The sequence below is a fragment of the Sander lucioperca genome, chromosome 16 (assembly GCF_008315115.2).
Source record: "Sander lucioperca isolate FBNREF2018 chromosome 16, SLUC_FBN_1.2, whole genome shotgun sequence".
NCBI classification, from domain to species: Eukaryota; Metazoa; Chordata; class Actinopteri; order Perciformes; family Percidae; genus Sander; species Sander lucioperca.
In genome coordinates this window covers 12,757,482-12,777,900 of record NC_050188.1, presented here as the reverse complement: position 1 = coordinate 12,777,900, position 20,419 = coordinate 12,757,482, and the positions used below count along the sequence as shown (strand labels likewise).

At 40.9% G+C, this 20,419-nt stretch overlaps 1 protein-coding gene across 2 annotated transcripts; it reads right to left on the bottom strand.

Moving 5' to 3' along the window:
* Positions 1-4,250: 4,250 nt before the first annotated feature.
* Positions 4,251-14,373, bottom strand: LOC116051695 (E3 ubiquitin-protein ligase RING2-A). Of its 2 annotated transcripts, none has more exons than XM_035992876.1 (7): positions 14,147-14,373; positions 11,797-11,993; positions 11,303-11,463; positions 10,053-10,268; positions 7,680-8,000; positions 6,321-6,558; positions 4,251-4,677 (listed from the first exon to the last, which is right to left on the bottom strand). In XM_035992876.1, the coding sequence occupies exons 2-7, from the start codon at positions 11,872-11,874 to the stop codon at positions 4,513-4,515; spliced, it is 1,179 nt and encodes a 392-aa protein (XP_035848769.1). In that variant the 5' UTR covers positions 11,875-11,993; positions 14,147-14,373; the 3' UTR covers positions 4,251-4,512. The 2 variants fall into 2 exon arrangements, with proteins under 2 accessions (XP_035848769.1, XP_031158113.1); XM_031302253.2 differs by having other exon boundaries at positions 11,797-11,897; positions 14,085-14,372.
* Between the last annotated feature and the right edge of the window lie 6,046 nt (positions 14,374-20,419).

Sequence of the window (20,419 nt, the reverse complement as noted above, 5' to 3'; positions counted from 1 at the left end):
CTCTATGGGCTTCTCCCTTGACTGTATGCCTCTACACCCCCCCGCCCCGATTGCCCGCGAGCTTCTCCTGACTATATGGTAATAACAGTGAGACAGTAAGTCGTGTGGTGATGACACAATCGCTAGCCTATTTTTACAAAAACAGCTGCTACAGCGCCATAATGTGAGATACAAGGTAATGGTGCCTTTTATACATGGCCGCGTTTCTTTAGAAATAAACAGTGGACAAATAGAGTCTTTAAATGCTTCAGATGTAAATTTATTCGCTGTCAAAGTGACGTCAAAATGAATGGCAGTCAATGGAATGCTAGCGGAAAGTGATGGCTTGTTAGCCTAAGGATCTCCCCATAGGAGGTACGCTTTCCGGATGCTCGCTTACCCCCTTGGTACCGCTGTGCAATTAATAAAATGTTGACCGCGAGTTCGATTTCGGCTCCTAGCGATCACAAAAAAACAACGTGATGTAATCGAGAAAAACGATTATTTTTACACATTACGTTTTGCATGTTAACTCTTACTTTGTCTTGTGCTCTGAAGGGGAATTCAAAAAGTTCAAACGAGAAAAGTACGTAGGGAAATTTCACAGTTTAAGGTGTTTTTACTGTTGATTTGTTGAACGGTTTAACTGTTTTTTTTTAGTTCAATAAATGAAACGTCTTTCCAAAAGTCAATGAGTAAATCGTGTTCAATAATCGTTAATAATTGTGAATATGATTCTTTCCATGAGAATACTTTAAACCATATTGTTTTTAATGGTACAATAATGTGACGTATATGTATTTGAAGGGCTTTTGTTTTAACTCCCTGCCTGGCCGTGCCAGCAGATATTTCTCCTCAGGTTTGAATATGTAGTCATTTTCGGTTTTATTATGTATCTTTAATATATAGACCCTGTATCTTTAAACTACGGCCGAGCAATTGATCGAATTTTGACCGCGACTTCAGCTCCTAACAATCACAAAAACCACGTCATCGAGAAAAACTATTATTTTGCACATTACGTTTTGGAGGTGAACTCGTACTTTTATCTTGTGCTCTGAAGGGGAATTCAAAAAGTTCAAAAGGGAAAAGTACGAACGGAAATTTCACAGTTTGAGGTGTTTTTTTTTTTAAGTTCAATAAACGCAACATCTTTTCAAAAGTCAATGAGTAATCGTGTTCAAAAATCATGATTACCATATTGCCCACCTCCCCGCAACAGCTGTTTTACGTGAATTTTTCCAAGTCGGGAACTCATTATTCCGACACTACTTGAAATCGGCATTACTTCTCATAATGCAGTCCCTCCAGAAAAACGTGATTATGCGATCGCGTAATTCAATGCATAATCAGCCAAAGTCTGCATATTTATGCGGGGGCCGCATTTTTTCAAATACGCCGCACCAATTTCCAATTTCTGCACAAAATATGCAGGGCTTGCATGATTTCATAATCCCCGCATTTTCGTTGCAAAAAAGTCACATATATCTTAGCAGAAAGTTGAAAAATGTTGCGTTTACTTCACACAAGAGCAGCCATTTTCCCCTGTTGCCATGGGAACGTTATGAAGTGATGTAATTACGCGACTTGAACATCATCGAAAAGCTGCAAACCCCGCGATGAAACCACAGTTTTTGCAAGTTCCCGCAATTTCTGCAAGTTCCCGCAATTACATTGCATAAAATTGCATAAATATCCCGCATATTCCATCGCATTTTTTAAGAAAACGTGGCGCATAATCAAGGATTTTTGCCCGCAACAATCACAAAAAAACTCCGTATTTTTCTGGAAGGACTGATAATGAAATATACGTTGTATTTTTGTACTTGAAAATTGTCAAAAGTTTAAATTAAGACGTACAACCTCAAATTAGTTTGAGTATTTTTTTGTTTCTAACTTTTCTGTTTTTTCTTTTCCTGGCGGAAACAGGCGGCCACGGGTATTATTTAAGAAGTTTGCCAATTTTAGTATTTTTCATGTTCGCTCAGTTGTTTGGAGAAATGAATAAAATGTTTCTTTTGGCGGGCGACTTTGTACAGCTTTTGTCTCTTTAAATGTGCGCAGTTATTGAGTATTTGTAAGTAATGAGATATTCAAAGCAGAAAGCCAACGAGTTGCAGGATCTTCATATAAAAAGAAAAAAAAAGGATCTCACTTGTCATGTCCCGGGCCATCGGCCACAGTGAGTTCATAATCCCAAATCTCCTTGACGACTGGAACATATTACCAATAAACTGTCAGAACATTATCTTCAAATGAAGGCTTTTTTTTTTTTTTTTTTTAACCAGAGCAGCTTCCGGTAAAGTACACAAAAGCAAAGATTTACCAGCTGTTATTTAGTGGTCTCTTCTTCTTGATAAATCCTCCTTCAAAAACCTTAATGCCAGTACATTTTGTTCAAAAAGATATGCTGATAATAAGCTGTGAAATAGAGCTCAACAGTGTGGTTCCAAGAGTTAAAAAAAAAACAAAACACTGATTTTCTCTAGAATTGATTATTCGCCATAATGTCTAAAATATCCGAGGTAGACTGACCCCGAGCTACGAGGTCGTGGAACACAGTTTCTGCTCCTGTAGAAGTTAGACGTCCGTATGACAGGGATCTTCAACAGGGGGTCCGGGACCCCTAGGGGGGTCCTCAGAGTTACCGCAGGGCGGCCGCCAAATTATTTTTCACTTTTTGAAAGTTTCCAGGAACGTTTAAATATCTTAATATGAATCCAACATATTATTTGCAATATTATTAGAAAATATAAATTGGCTTCACAATTTGTGAAAAAAATAGACTTACTGGCCCATAGATAAGGTAGTCACTAAAGGCGCTTACCCACTGCTAGTACCAGCTCTACTCGGCTCGACCGCGGTGCCCAGTCCTCCTTTTTCGTGAGATTTATGCTGCGTTCCAGACACAATTATTAGCACGTAAGTTACGACTTCAAGTCCCGACTCATGACTTGGTAGCGTTCCTGGGTTCAGGTTAGGCTACCTAACGTTAGCTAGCGGCTACCTGACGCTGACGTTAGCTAGCGCTAGCTGATGCTAGCGATTTTCTAGTCTGCCACATATTTTGGCCTTCATTTAATAAACATAACCTGTAGTAGAACACAATCGTATGTGTATTGTTTTGATTACAATGTGCAGAATTACTTTACGTTGCCCATTTATGTCTATTTATTTCTATTTCCCACCGTTAATCGCCGGCGTCTGTACAGCATCAACAGGGGGTCGCCATTGTTGTTCATGTGTGTGTGTGTGACGTCAAAAACTGTAACTGGGCACTTCACTTCACTTTCACGGGTAGAAGGTTGTGAAAACACGGGTTACAGGTTGCCTGGAACGCAGCATTAGTACCGCCTCATGCGTGAGGCGAGCGTGGCTGGTCGTCATAGCGACGCCGCAGGAAACTGCCGCGACCTAACGTGACACACACACACACAGATCGTGGAAGGTGTGTTGCTTTTGATTCTCGGTATGTGGCTATTTGCCAGAAGACAAATTTTGTTTCAGAAGAGGCTGGAGGCAGCAAAAAAAACCCACCGCTGGCTAAACCGTTTAAAAACGGCGGGTTTGTTCACGACACCCGTACGTACGTCGCTAGCAATGATGACGCTGTGATTAGCGGCGATTCTCTCCGACCAATCAGTAGTCGGCCGGTTCTCACGTCACCTTTTGGCATCACCTCAGCTCGCTTGGAACCTCAATGGAGGTGATACTAAAAAAAGTACCTGTTAGGAGGTACCAGGGACTTTTTTTTCATAATGGAAAATGGATAGAGTCGAGGCGAGTCGAGCAGGTACCACGTGATGGGAAAAATGCCAAAAGATCCCCAGATCCAGGTAATCCTAAGGATTCACTGTTTACATTAAAACATTAAATATAAAATCATGCCAACAATTTTTATTTTAATAGCTTACATAATTGTATGCACTTTGGTATTGGTATGTGTAAAGGCTTTAGGCCGCCCACACGTTATTGTAGGCCCAGTTTAAAATGCAACTTAAAGTTTATACTATATATGTAGTAGTGGGTCCCTGCTCCGTGTCTCTCTCAGTTAAGGGGTCCTTGGCTTAAAAAAACGTTGAAGACCCCTGCCGTATGAAATCAACCTGGTTTTAAGCAACCCTAAGCGTAACAGCTACGTCTCTCATTGGTCCGACTCACTGTTACCATGGAAACGTTCACCGTACCCACGAACCGCTAGAGCGAGCTTCTGCCATTGAAGTCTATGATCGTTTGTGTACACACAGTCTTGTACCGTTGTTTTTTTTTTGCGCTGAATCAAATGTTTCATGGTCATGATTCCTCTCGCAGCTAGTTAGCTCGGTTCCAGACGTAAAACTCTTTAAATAAGCAATTTTTTGAAACGTCAATGGAACAATCGAACGGGGATAAACACTTCCGGGAATCGGAGCCGTTTGAAAAAAAAAAAAAAAAAGAAATTGGCGGTTGCTGTTGAGCTCTATTTTGGCGACTGAACTTCCACCTTCAGAAGAAGACGTGCGGTTGGAGAGAAGAGCAGCACAGCGCTCCCCCTCATCCCTCCCTCTGTGGGGGGGGGGACTTCTGCTGCGGTTGCTGTGGTGGTGGCGGCGGCGGCGGCGGTTGGTCCTTGGTGGGAGCGTAGTAAAGCTCCAGAGGCTTCCTCACCTTCCAGTATTTCTCGTTGACCAACTCCAGAGTCAGAGAGCCGTTCAGAGTCTGAGAGGGAGAGAAGGAGGGAGGCAAGGACAGAAGGGAGGGAGGGAGGAAAGAAGGGAGGGAGGCAAGGACAGAAGGAAAGGAGGGAGGCAAGGACAGGACGGAGGGAGGGAGGGAGGGAGGCAAGGACAGAAGGGATGGAGGGAGGCAAGGACAGGACGGAGGGAGGGAGGGAGGCAAGGACAGAAGGGATGGAGGGAGGCAAGGACGAGGACGGAGGGAGGGACGGGGGAGGGAGGGAGGGAGGAAAGAAGGGAAGGAGGGAGGCAAGGACAGAAGGGAAGGAGGGAGGCAAGGACAGGACGGAGAGAGGGAGGCAAGGACAGGACGGAGGGAGGGAGGGAGGGAGGGAGGACAGAAGGGAAGGAGGGAGGAAAGGACAGGACGGAGGGAGGGAGGCAAGGACAGAAGGGATGGAGGGAGGCAAGGACAGGACGGAGGGAGGGAGGGAGGGAGGGAGGGAGGAAAGAAGGGAAGGAGGGAGGCAAGGACAGAAGGGAAGGAGGGAGGCAAGGACAGGACGGAGAGAGGGAGGCAAGGACAGGACAGAGAGAGGGAGGCAAGGACCGAAGGGAGTGATGGAGGGAGGGAGGGAGGCAAGGACAGAAGGGAGGGAGGGAGGGATGGAGGCAAGGACAGAAGGAAATAATGGAGAAACCGAAGTGATAAAAAAGTTGCGTTCAAATCCACAGAACACAGTTATCAGAAGAACAATTTTCAGTAAATAGCAGGGTTATAATCAGGGCTGAACGATTAATCGTTTTCAAATCGAGATCTGAAAGAATGCGAAGAGCGCGATCAATCAAATGTGCAATATTTAGTTAAATGTTTTGGTGTCAAATTTGGTTTAACATTTTTTTTTATTCCTCTTTTTATTATTATATTTACTGTTTTGTTGACAAGATAAATGCTGGAATACTGTTACATATCACAGATTGTTTTCAGTGGATTTATGTATTGTGACTTTATTGAACAGGACGGTAGAAGGTGCAAGACGTAGACGCTGCTGTTGAACAGACAGATCAGACCTTTCAGTTTACAGGAAAGTACTGATATTTTATTACTGGAATTGTTGTTTATTATTATTATAACTTTAGCGTTTTGTGATAAATGTTCTGTGTTTGACTGTTCAATGTTTCATGCTCATTAAAATGTAAGGATGTTCTCATTCTTGTATCAGAATATAGAGCAGTTCATGACGGTGTCTCGTGTTATAATGCTCCCTGAAAGAATACGAGTTGTGCGTGAAGGAATCTACAGACAGCAGCCAAAATGCCGCAACTTCAGGTAAATAAAATGAAAAATACACTGCTGTGGACGTTGTTTACTTCATTAATGCGTTTACTGTGTTAATGGACTGAGGATGGGAGGAGGATTCGGTATTCGGCTTTGGCAGAATCTTAACCAGTGGATTCGGTATTCGGCCGAACCCCAAAAATCGGGATTCGGTGCATCCCTAATTTCTATTCATGTTACTTGTAATGTACTTGGGCAAGACGTGTGTGAATGCTGAATGGTTCCTGTACTATGTAAAAGCGCTTTGTGTATTCATTGAGACTAGAATAGCTATATAAGCTATACAAATAAAAAATAAATACATAAATACAAAAAGTTACAATAGAAATAAAATTGACATTACTCACAGAGATCTGTCCTCCTCTCGTCATGATGTAGATGGTGTACTGTTTCTCACTGATGGTGCTCAGACTCGACCCCTCTCCACCTCCTGCTGCTCCTCCCGTTTCCTCTCCTCCGCCTCCTCCCTCCTCTCTTCCTCTGTCCTCTGTCTCTCCGTTGGTCCGTCTGTCCTCCAGAGCAATGCGCAGAGCAAGGTATTTGGACAGATGGTCCACTGTGGCGTTGGCGGTCGTCTTCACGTATCTGTCAAAGGAAAGAACATTTGATGCGATATTAGGGAAGGGGCGGTCATGTGACGTAATGCCAGGAGTAGGCTACTTGTTCAGTCTGGCTATCAAGTAGTGACTCATAATTATAATCTTATTATCTTTTATTATTTTAAACATTTCATTGTTTTTTAAATATATTTTATTGATTTTTTTTTTACTTATTTTAGTGTGCATTGAGCTCTAAACTCATTTATGTATATTGTTTCTTACCTTATCTGATGTTTTTCAATAACTTTGAATTGCATATTGTCATGTTTGAAAGGTGCTATATCAATACAGATTGATTTGATGACCAATGTTATATTTGAGTTGCTTATTTGTTGCTTATATGTCTCTGATGATCTCGTTTGTTTTTCTTATTTCATTGCTTATAAGTTTTACTACCTGTGTTTGTATATTTTTTAATATTTAAATTTAAATTTTTATTTATTTAAAAAAAATTTAAATAATTTTGAATATATTTCTTTTGAACATGTTAAAAAAAAAAATCAGGTTTTAAATTGATTGCAAATTTAAACTGGATAATGTATTAACTACTTGCGACTATGGCAATGACTGACAATCAATGAGACTCAACTCAAACTTGCTCTGTCTCGACTAGAGACATGATGACTCGAATGACTTGCGTGAGGTCATAAGTTTGAATGTTAGCTGTCAAATATAAAATAATATAATTTAATGTTGTCACGTTTCTGTCTAAGTATTAAGTATGCTACGCAGCGGCAGCAGCGCAACCGGTGAATTATGACGACTCAAAAAGCTACCAAGGAGCTTTTTGAGTCGTCCAATCATGATGTGATTGTCATGATTGACAACACAAACGCAAAAGCTACAACACAAATGCAAAAGCAACAACACAAACAACACAAGCGCAAAAGCTACAACGCAAACGCAAAAGCTACAACGCAAACGCAAAAGCTACAACACAAACGCAAAAGTAACAACACAAACGCAAAAGCAACAACACAAACGCAAAAGCTACAACGCAAAAGCAAATGCATTTGTTTGGCAGTTGAGTTAAAATATCAACAATCTTTGCGCAGCATCGTGTACTGCACCTTTAATTGACATATGATACGAATGCGTTGGTCTCACCTGGTCTGGTTGTAGTCTTCGGCCTGGACCAGCTCTGGGTGGGGTCTGAACACCAGCTCGATCTCCGAGGCTGGCCCCTCTTTGTGGCGCCTCAGCGGAGGCGTGGGGCTGCCGCTGTCCGCCTCGGGCCCTGAGCCATCTTCAGATGCTCGCGGCCGCTTGCGGCTCGGCCCGGCCTCCGACGGGGTCTGACCGGGGGGTAGAGGGGTGTGTGAGGGGGCAGAGTCATGGGACAGGTGGGAGCGGGCGTCGCCGTTGTCTTCCCCACCGCTGAACGTGGTGTTGTCGCTCTCCTGAGTCGGCTTCTTCACCCGGTGGTTCCTGCAGGGCGGAGGGGGAACACAATATTCTGGATAATCTGCTTGGATATGTTTGCCTATCAGACGTCTTTTTTTGCGGATGTCACCGTGTTCACAGATCTCTAGCGTTCGTTCGGTAGACTCTTAAAATAAAATACTTTTATTGCAATTCCTTCGCTTAATTAACAATAAATTTTTTTTGAGATATAAAAAATAACAAAAGCAACTCTCATAGCAAAAGAAAAGAAAGTAAGGAAATATATCTATGTATAAGCATTTACACATACCGCTGCACCCCTATACACTTCTAATTATACATTTATACATATATATCACATGTATACACATACAACATATGCATACACTCCCAAACGTTTACCTAAGGAACATAGGAGTTGATTTGTGTGTAAAAAAGTTAACACACAATAACTTAGTTCATTTATTCATTTATCAGTTAGTCAGTTATCAAAAACACTTGAATGAATAACCAAATCTTTTTACATAACAATAATTGGTGTACATCTACAATTTAAATCCACTGTTTTTCATAATTCGTATGTGTGCGTGTGTTCGTGCGCATATTTACTCCTCTTAGGTGCGTTTAACTATGCGTGTCGAGTTATGTTTTTCTTTCCCAACCCGGCCCTGCTTCTGTTCTTCTTTACATTATTATATCGATCTAAATTCCTCATACTTTCCTGTTTCGGTAGACTAGTTCGGTAGCGATTTGGGGGTGAAGTTGCAACAATGTTGCATTTTTTTCATTTCGTTCGGTTGTGGACAAACGTCACCCGGTGGAAACGGCCGCTTGTTTACTGGACAGAATATCAGAGTGGTCGCGTCGACACTTCTGGTCTCTAGGGCTGTGCTCGATTGAAGAAATTCTTAGTCGACTAACACTCATTCAATTGTATCGACTAATCGATTAGTTGATTTAATCGACAGATCTGTAAATCTGAGTTTCTCCGCAAAGAGTCATGCAAAAGCACCACTTTAATTCTTGTGTTTACCAGAGATGTGCTCGTACGTTTCTTGGAAATAAGTCATTCAGCATGAAAAAAGCATAAAATATGACTAATCGACTAAAGAAATCTTAGTTGACTAAGACCAAAACGACCGATTAGTCGACTAATCGACAAGAGGGGGCAGCCCTACTGGTCTCAGAAATAATGGAAGTGATGCCAAATTTATAACGTGTTGCTTGGGTTTTCTGGTTTTGCTTTAGTGTGTCTAATATTTTAGAAGAAGGCGAACAATCCGAGCGGCTGACAGACAGCGAGTGAAGGAGAAGGAGAGAAAGACGATGATGTGTTGTCATTAAGACGACCAGCGATGTGTGGTCATAATTGGCGCAAATGTTTTAACAGCGGCGATGTTGTGTAGTGTTCAGGGTCCTCGCCACCACGAGACAAATCGGCATTGTAAACTGAACATGTAGCTGGACTTGAATGGCCTTCTTTTGACTGAAAGTACTGCCAAACTACACTTTTTCTGCTCACGAGTTCCATTTTCACTTTCTCACAGCCTACTGCATTGAACGCTCCACCTAGTACGCCTAGTCCAAGCGTAGGTTTCGGTTCGGTGGAAAAGAATTCTAAGGTTCGGCAGAAATCGAACCCCGTCAAAAAGCCCAATATTCAGCCGAATCTGAACCGGAATCCTGGATTCGGTGCATCCCTACTTCACATGTTACTTTACAAAAACCCTAAATCTTTCTAAGACAGTTTTTGGGCATCCATTCTACCCAGAAATAGGTGTGGGTAATATAGAAAAAAAATGTAAAGTAGGTGTGAATATTGTGATATATCAAATATTTTGGATATTTAACTGAGAAACTATTTATAGATTAAAGTAACCTAATGAGTCTTTTTTTTGACAGAAATGACTCGCTGACAAATCAAAGTTTTCTTCACATTGATGCAAAAACAATAGTGTAATACGCTCTAACACACCCAGAAATGTGTCATAATAAACAGGGGGCTTCATCACATCATTCAACTTTAAAAACAAAACAAAGCTGTCCCTAGACCGCTGCAACCGCAAGGTTAAAACATGAACTGAACACCTCTCGGACCTGTAGCGGGCCTGCTGTCGGAGCCCCTCCTCGATGCTGGAGCTCAGCGCCTCCTTGTTGTGCAGCCTGTTGAGTCTCTCGAGGACGCGGCGCTGGTGGGCCTCGTACTCATCGCGGCTCGGGTAGATCTTCGAGATCAGCGCGTCGAAGTTGGAGTCTCGGCGCAGCGAACGCCTGGAGACCAGCTTCTTCCTGCAGGTCGGACACTCTTTGTTCCTGCGGAAGGAGGAGACGTATAAAAGTATCTGTACGGCATTCCAGTCAAATATATGTGCTTTTGAATGTGCTGACAGAAACGTATTTGACAACACGACAGTTGATTCGTCTATATTGACGATGGTTCATTTACGGGATAGTTCAAATTTCGCCAGATGTCCCTCACTTTAGACTTTCTTTTAGTCAACTTTAAACTCCGGTCGCATCGAGCCACGTTAACCGGAACCTCGAAACAACGTTACAGGCTGAAAATGGCGAGCTTTAAAGTGCTCATATTCTGCTCATTTTCAGGTTCAAAATTGTATTTAGAGGTTATATCAGAATAGGTTTACATGCTTTAATTTTCAAAAAACACCATATATTTGTTGTACTGCACATTGCTGCAGCTCCTCTTTTCACCCTGTGTGTTGAGCTCTCTGTTTTAGCTACAGAGTGAGGCATGGCACTTCTGTTCCATCTTTGTTGGGAGTCGCACATGCTCAGTAGCTAGGTAAGGACTACTAGCCAGTCAGAAGCAGAGTATGAGGGCGTGCCCTGACAGTACATAGGTAAGGACTACTAGCCAGTCAGAAGCAGAGTATGAGGGCGTGCCCTGACAGTAGCTAGGTAAGGACTACTAGCCAGTCAGAAGCAGAGTATGAGGGCGTGCCCTGACAGTACCTAGGTAAGGACTACTAGCCAGTCAGAAGCAGAGTATGAGGGCGTGCCACATTAGCAGCTAGGCGAGCATTATAACGTGTGTTACAAAGTGACGCACTTTCGTCATGTAAAACCAAAACAAGTTCCTTCCTGAGACTATTCAGCAGAGCCACCGTCGCTGCGTCCGGAGCTTAACGCCACCCAAGACCATTGGGATTGGTTTAAAGAAATACAAAACAACCCAGTGAGGTTTTTTTTTCCCTATCCAGGAATGTTGTGTGGACTAGCCAGACCTTCCTCCGCAGCGTTGTGGAGGAAGGTCTGGCAATGCGAGACCAACAGTGGATTAATCCAAAAGAACCAATGGCGAGGAGTCGCGGTCGTATTGCGCTCACCCGGATCGCAGCGCGGTGACGATACAGTCAGAGCAGAAGCGGTGCAGACACTCTTTGGTTGTCATGGTGTTCTTCAGCATGTCCAGACAGATGGGACACATCAGCTCGCTGTGCAGAGAGCGGGGAGACACCGCCACCTCCGTCCCATCCATGATCGCCTCCTAAACAGACAGACACACACACACAAACACACATTCATTTTTGGACCCATTTTTGTTAAAGGAGCATCCTAAAAGTCATATTTAGCTGGTTCTCATGGTTCTGTCCCGGGAGTGAAATGTATTTTTGTCGTCTTTCATTTTGTACCTTTTCCACATTTGTCCTGACCTGACTTTTTAAAATGTTAAAGTGCTAATATGGAGGCTTCTTTAATAGTTCTCCAACATCTTCTACACTAACCAACAAAACCAGCATATGACTACAACAAAAATGAAGTAATGAAACATCAGGACACACACACACACACACACACACACACACACACACACATTTACCTGAGGGCTCCTGTGAAGCTCATACAGACTCAGCTCCCAGGTCTTACTGGGAGTCTGGATGTTTACCGGAGCCGCCATGACGACTGGTTCCACAACCCTCACTGGACCGAGAGAGAGAGAAAGAGAGAGAGAACACACACACACACATATATATATATATATATATATATATATATATATATAAAAAAACTGTACACCTGTACCCGTGAGGGCCTTTAGTCCCAAGCAACATACCATACAAATTTGTCCAGACTCAAACCAACAGTGAATGTATCTACTAACCAGCCTGATGTATCATAAAAGCACATCAGTGAGCCACACTGAATACACACACACACACTGTTGTTTATTATGACTCAATCCCACATACACCGTCCTGCTGCCACAAATACTCACTTAAGCACCAAACGTGGATTAATCCACCGCTAAAAATAGTCCCCAACAAATGCACTATTTCCTCTGATTATTGTATTTCATGGTTGTTTTTTTTGTTGTTCTTGATTTATATCTGCTGTTTTTTCTTCTTCTGAAAAGCACTTTGTAACCTTGTTAAGAAAGAAGTACTATAGATATAAAGCTTATTATTATTATTATTATTATTATAATTCCTGACGGCAGGCCTGCCTTTTTCTCAAAGTCCAAGCCAAGGTGATGTCTTTAAATGCCTTGTTTTGTCGGAAACAGGAAGATATTCACTTTAAATTTGACATAAAATAGAGAGAAGCAGGACATCTCCATATTTAAGAGGGAAAAAAATGCATTTTTCTACCATTTCTGCATGCAGAATTACTTTTTACAATTAAGAGATTATCAAAATAATATAATGGTGATTCATTTTTCTTTCGATAGACTAATCGTTGCAGCGCTCCACATCTGGCTGTGAATAAAAAATGAGGGGAAACAACATTTTAATAAGGTCTGGGTTGAAAAACCAACCTGTAGTGTAAAGGGACAGTCAACTAAAAACTATACATCTCATCCAAAAGGCTTTATAGTTCAACAAATGTGATTTGAATTCAAAATCTATAATAGATCGTAGATTACTTTCCAATATACCAAACCTATAACTCTGCAAACTTGTTTAATACATGCCTTATATCTTTCTAATGCATTTCCCTTGTGTTGTTCTTTCACATTTAAGATTGTAGTGTACGTTTATTACAAGGGACATACAGTGGCTTGCATAAGTTTACACACCCATGCTAAAGTTGACTAAAAGGAGGAATTAAAAAATCATCTTTTGGAAATTGATCTTAATGCCTTAATTAAATAAATGAGGAAAAATCTAATCTTTAAGGACACCAATTTTCTTTGTGAATGAATAATGTATCGTGAATAAATAAATGTTCTTCCTTAAAATACAGGGGGCATAAGTAAGTACACCCCTATGTTAAATTCCCATAGAGGCAGGTAGATTTTTTATTTTTAAAGGCCAGTTATTTCATGGATCCAGAATCCAAAATAGCCCCCACATCATCACATACCCTTCACCATACCTAGAGATTGGCATGGTTCCATTTCAGTTAGCCTAAGATTTGCATTGAGAGATAATTTTATGGAAAGTACCCCATGCCAATCTCTAGGTATGGTGAAGGGTATGTGATGATGTGGGGCTATTTTAATACCAAAGGCCAAGGGAACTTTATCAGGATGCATAGTATCCTGGATCCATGAAATAACTGGCCTTTAAAAATAATAATCTGCCTGCCTCTATGGGAATTTAACATAGGGGTGTACTGACTTATGCCCCCTGTATTTTAAGGAAGAACATTTATTTATTTACGATACATTATTCATTCACAAAGAAAATTGGTGTCCTTAAAGGTTGGATTTTTCCAATTTTTTTAATTAAGGCAGTAAGATCAATTTCCAAAAGATGATTTTTTTTATTCCTCTTTTTAGTCAACTTTAGCATGGGTGTGTAAACTTATGCAAGCCACTGTACATGAGGATATATTCTCCATATGAACTACAGTGAATTCATGAGGACAAATAAGAACTTTAGAGTAAAACGACATTAACAACACAGCGATGTTATATTGATATCATATCATATCATTGTGACATCAAAATAAAAACACACCACTGAGACCCGCTGACACACTGAACAGTACACTTCCCACAGGGACCAAACAGTGATTCTTCATCACGGTTACAATCAATAAACAAGTTTGCAAAGTTGTATATGTGTGCAGGGTCTACAAATAAACAGTAACATCTTCCTATTCCTCGATGGATAGGTGAAATTAGAGAGTAGGGAAAAGCAGGAAATCAAACCGTAAACTCACCTGACGTTTAACTGACGGACAGCTGACCTGAGGAGACCCCCCTCCTCCCCTTGCACAAACACACACACAACCTCCCAAAAACTACTTTATAAATCACTCTAATAACACACTCTGGTGGTTATGTTCTTATGCAGTCGACGGAGGGATGTTTTAGTTACGGCTGTGCCTCGCTCGAAGAGAAAGAACGACAAAAAGATGAACGGCGCATCATTTTTTGAGCCCCAGATGCTAGCTAGCGTTAGCTATGGTGGACATCTTTCTTCTTCTTCTTCTTCTCCCCGGAACAACTCGCCTTTTCCCCGGCGCTGCTCGGCGAACGCATCACCCCCTTCTTAGCCACAGCGGCCCCAAGCGGCCAGTCGGTGTATAACAACAACTAGATAGACAGACAGACAGACAGACCGACAGCTAGACGGATAGACGGATAGACAGATAGATAGATAGATAGATAGATAGATAGATAGATAGATAGATAGATAGATAGATAGATAGATAGATAGATAGACAGATGGACAGATAGATAGATAGATAGATAGATAGATGGGTGGGTGGGTAGATGGATGACAGACAGATAGATAGATAGATAGATAGATAGATAGATAGATAGATAGATAGTGATAGGCTACAATGTTCCGGTATTTGTACTTTACTTGAGTATTTCCATTTTATGCTACTTCATACTTCTACTCCACTACATTTTGGAAGCCAATATTGTACTTTTCACTACATTTCTTTGACAGCTTTAGTTACTTTTTTCAGATTATTAATACAAAATATACATCAACTAATAAATGATGATGTATTATTATAGATTAAGCCACAGAGAAATGTATCTTTTTTTTAGATAAAACAGATGTTGACGAAGTTTTCCTTTGGGGACATAACTTGAAGTTGGAAAACGGGTAATAAATTGCAATATATTGAAGAATATTGCAATATAATTAAAATCTCTAGAACATCGTATCGTGATAATAACATATCGTGTTGCCTCTGGTGATTCCCGCCCCTACTGCACAGCAGTAATTACATAGGCCAACATTAAAACATTTCCGAGGATAAAAACACAATAAAGTCCAAAGGCTTATTCACATTGTGGTCGTCTAGTAAAACACATGTCACGCCACAAGATGAAACAGCACAACAACAAGTCAAAGTCAACAACTTCAAATACAGACAACACAATCTACATATAATAGCAGGCAGCCAGTTAGCTTTGTCAAGAAAAAGAAATTGGGGGCGCCTAGTTAGCTCACAAGGTTGAGCGTGTGCCCGATGTACAGAGGGTCAGTCCTTGTCGCAGCGGCCGCCAGTTCGGTTCCGACTTGCGGCCCTTTGCTGCATGTCATTCCCCCTCTCTCTCTCTCTCTCTCTCTCTCTCTCTCTCTCACTTCCCTGTCTTAATCTGTCCTATAAATAAAGGCAATAAAAGCCACACAAATAAAATAAAATAGAAATTGCAAATTATACATGGTACTTTTGAACCACTTCTTTAAGACCACTTAAAGGGGTGGCAGTAGCTGAGTCCGTAGGGGTTTGGGTTGTAAACTGGAGGGTTGCTATTTCAAGTCCCCGTATGGTCCAAAGTACGGAGTGCGGAGCTGGAGGGATGCCAGTTCACCTCCTCTTCTAGGAATCCAGGTCCAGATTTCTGTAATTACACTGAACCTTTAATTCCTCTGAGTCAATTTATAATATTGTCTGTGACATTGTGTCTTAATTATGCCCCTCTGAAATTGCCTTTGAGTTTGAAAGGTGTTTCTCACATAAGCTTGCTTTGCTGCCCTGCCCTCAACTATAACCGAACCAAACTGAAAACATAACCTGCTTAGCGATGAAATACAAAAACAAAAACAAAAAAGATTTCTGTTTTTGCACCGAAACGTTTATCCCTCTGAGTCACTATAATATATAGTCAGAGTGTCATTGTGTTTTAAATATGCCCCTCTGAAGTGCCTTTGTGTTTTAGAATAAGCTCGCCTTGCCTTCTGCCCTCCATTATTCTCCAAAACAGAGGCACATCTTAAACAATTGTTCCAGTTTTAATGAGTGGTGATGAAAACATATAATTTTTTAGGGAGGTTTCAGGGAGTGTGGCAGATAAATGTCCTTTTCAATACATGTATTAGGAGTGTACTAATTGGTTGGTATTTCCTTTCCAACCTGTAACTGTCTGTTCTGCACCCCGCCTCACGGTGTACCAACCATGACATTGTTCATTTAACCACTTCGTAAGAATGTTATGGGAGTGTGCCAGGAACTCATTTTCCATTTAACTTACGCTGGAGTTTATGCACCGATCCAATACCACCTAATTTAGCCCAGAAGAAAATCTACTTTAAAAGTAGTTCATGTATGCTCTTTTTTTCGTTATGACTCACTGTCAATGCAGATATTAAAAGAAAGTTCTATGGCATTTATTGTCTGTAATAGTTCATGTTTCACAAAAAGTGTGACCCGAGACAGACCTACAACAATGACAGCAATCCTATCAGATCCATACAGGGATAGTAGTATACACAGTCTTGTATAAAGTACTTGAAAGCAATACTTGAGTAAAAGTACAAGTATCTTACCAGAAAATGACTTTGGTAGAAGTTAAAGTCACTTTTTAGAATGTGACTTGAGTAAAAGTCTTAAAGTATCTGATGTTTACTGTACTTAAGTATTAGAAGTAAAAGTAAAGAAAACTTTGATTATGAACTTTATGGCCAAAGGTGCGTAACGTTATCTTCATCACCACTGTCGTCGGGGTGGTCATCATCTGTTATCATGGCGGCAGAGCCTGCAGCAGAGGCTCCCATGACACTATCAGTCATTATGCTTCCTCCTCTTCTTCTTCAGTTTTGGCCTATGTTTTTTTTTTTTTTGCCGCTTGGCAACAAACAGGCATTATGTCACCAACTGGAATGGAGCGTGCATTAACTTGCAATCTAGGAGCAATGATTCGCTAAACCTGCTTTTTTCCGGTGTAACGAATTTCTTCTGATTTTATTTTGTAGTAACAAGTAAGTACACAGCTGTTTAAAAATAATAAAATATATGTATTTTTGAATGCACCGGTATCGGGTCAGTACTCGATATCGCCCGACACGCATGTTCATATCGGAATCGGTATCGGGAAGGAAAAAAATGGTATCGGACCATCTCTAGTAGACACTATACTTTACATTAACCTAGGCCTACAGCCTGGACTATTACCTGTCCATTGCACATACTAAACTACCTGAACTTTTGTACACCAACCAACATTTTTGCATATCCTGCACTAAACCATAGCCTCTTTTATCTTAGTGTTAAACAGTTACATTGTACATAGTTGTTCTGCACCATCCACCAAGGCAAAATCCTTGTGTGTTACTCACGTGGCAATAAAGCCTTTTCTGATTCTGATATAGATCAGTATGATCAGTGGTGGACTAAGGCTGTCTGAGGGGCAGGGGCAAAAAAAATTAAAATAAAAGGGCACCAGCTGCATACGATGGGGCAAGTTTTTTTTTGTCATGTAGGGCAGCTTTTTCCTTGATTTTAAGGCCATTTTAGAGGGTACTTTATCACATTTTCTCTATTAGAAGGGCACCTTCATATTCATACGTGCATCTGTTGTCGTCCTCGTCAATACAAGCTCAACACTAGAGCCTGACCGATATATCGGCGGGCCGATATTAGGCATTTTCCAAACTATCGGAATTGGCATTTATAATGGCCGATAACTGAATATTTAAAAAATAAAATAAAAATGGACTAAACACCGTTTTTTTTTTGTTGTTAGTGTGTTTTTGTTAAGCATTTCTGGATTTAAAAAAAAAAATATATATATATCGGCCGATATATCGGAATATCGGATTTTTACATCACCAAATATTTGTATCGATATCGGCCTTAAAAATCCTTTATCGGTCGGGCTCTACTCAACACCCTCCCCTCTGCCCCCAAGAACTCTGACTCCCCCCCCCCATCAGGATCAGCACCGGCCACTTTATAAAAAGAATACACTGAGGAACTCTTCCTTTTATATTGCACATTTCAATGTCTTTATCTTTAGTTTTCTATGCTGTTTGGTTTTGCCTGACATTTGCACTGTTTAGAATGTATTACTGTATTGTACATATTACTTATCTTTTTAATTTTAATTGTATATATCAGAGCTTTTCAACAGGGGGTCCGGGACCCCTAGGGGGACCGTAGAGTCAATGCAGGGGGGCCTCCAAATTTGTTCATTTTAAAAAAAAATCAAATATGATATATTTTAGCAAATATAAATCCCCACTGAGGACAGGCCCACTGGCCTATAGGTAAGGTAGTCACTAAGGTAGCCATCCACAGACACAGTTCATCGTGAGGATTCACTGTGCTACATGTATGTTTAACATTAAAACATGATTTATACAATCATGCCTACTTTTATAATTTAAATAGCTTAGTATTATATGCTAAAAAGGTATGAATAAAGGTTTTAGGCCGCCCTACACGTTATTGTAGGCCCAGTTTAATATGCAACTTAATTTTATACAATACATGTAGTAAGGGGTCCCTGCTCCATCTCTCTTTTAGATAAGGGGTCCTTGGCTTAAAAACGTTAAAGACCCCTGGTATATATTACTTATCTTTTATATTATACTTATTATACCTGTCCTTGTTGCACCGTGGGTCTGAAAGAAACTTTTTTTTTAATTGCTCTGTATGTCTGGCATATATCGCAGAATTGATAATAAAGTTCACTTGACTTGACGTCACAAGGACACATATTTAAAGTACATAAAGTACTAATACATCCATATAGAGTAGCCCAATGGTTCCTAAACGTTTTCACTTCAAGGACCCCTGAACTGACACAAATATAGACCACGGACCCCCATTTGATAAGATTTTGTCCCAGGGTCCCCCCCCTTCTGATAGGATTTTTGCTTCTAGATGTTTTATTACAGAAAGTGTATGAAACCCCATGACCAAATTAGTCACAGGCCTACATTCTGTCATTGTGTTACTTATGCATGGCATTATATAAAAAATAAATGATTCTCCTTTGTGCTGGGGACCCACCAGAACCCCCTAAAGCACCTTCAATGTCTTTTAGGCCATGGATCCCTAAGCTGAAAAAAGCGCAATAGGGACCCCCTACCGCATATATTGTATACAACTGAGTTGCATATTAAACTGGGCAGAATGGATGAAAAGAAATGAATATTATTTATGCATCATGTTTTAATGTTAAACATTCATCTGGAAGGAACAGTGACTCCTTACGCTTAACTTTATGGCTACCTACATACCTATAGTAAGCCTGTATGTGTAAATCATTTTTTTTCACAAATAGGCCAATTTATCTTTGCTATTACACTTTTGCATTCATATTAATGTATATTTTTCAGACTTACTGTCATTTTTGAAATAAGAAAGTTTCAAAAGAATTTTTTTTTTCTACATAATTTGGTGGCCCCCCACCCTGCACTAACTCTGAGGACCCCCTAGGGGTCCTGGACCCCCTGTTGAAGACCTCTGCCTAAAGGACCCCTGGGGGGTCCTCAGAGTTAGCATTGTTGGAGGGAGCCTGAGACCTGCGATTTTCATTGCCAACAACTGCCTCCCTGTGATTGTTGTGCACATGATAAATAAAGACCTCGAACCTTTAAACCTTGATTCCATGGTATGTTTTTTGAATGATGATAGAGGCAGTGTTGTAGTCAAGTCAGTTTTTGAAGGTCTCAGTCTCGTCTCGGAATCAACCGCATTTTTACTCGGCCTCGTCTCGGTCTCAGATGAAGAGGACTCGGGATTTTATTTCAAGACCTGGCGAGACCACAACAGCAGGGAAATCACTAAACGGCCTGTGCATTGTCTGATTTATGTGTTGACATCTTTACTGTGATTGGATGTAAAACCTCCTGCGTCTCAAAGTTGACGTGCACTGGACACTGTATACCATGGAGCTCTGAGGTTCATCACTGGTTTTAAAGCCCTCACTCACCATTGTGAACTGTATGAATGTTTTGGATGGCCTTCTCTATCAAGAACACGGGCATATCTTCATATACAAGGCTATTTTAGGTCTACGTCCATCCTACCTTCTGACCTATATCAGTGTAAATAGTATCGGGACTTACAATCTTGGTTCCCAGGATCTTTTCCTTCTGTCTGTTCCAAAGGTTAGAACTGAACTGGGGGAAAAATTGTTTAAGTTTGCTGCTCCCTCTACCTGGAACAAGTTACAGAAACCCATGAAACTTATTGAGCTGCTCTCATTGGTCGCTTTTAACAGGATGTTGATGACTGACTTGAAGGCTGCCACATCTGGCTGTAGATGTTTTGCCTGATGTGTAAGATTGTAAGATGAACAA

Bases quoted from the DNA above. Each gene is read 5' to 3' on its own strand.
- LOC116051695 (XM_035992876.1), bottom strand. From the start codon at position 11,874: ATGGCGGCTCCGGTAAACATCCAGACTCCCAGTAAGACCTGGGAGCTG. The intron at 8,001-10,052 runs GTCCGAGAGGTG...TCCGCCCTGCAG, and splicing joins CGACAGCAGGCCCGCTACAG to GAACCACCGGGTGAAGAAGC. The intron at 6,559-7,679 runs GTGAGACCAACG...TTCCTTTGACAG, and splicing joins GAAGACTACAACCAGACCAG to ATACGTGAAGACGACCGCCA.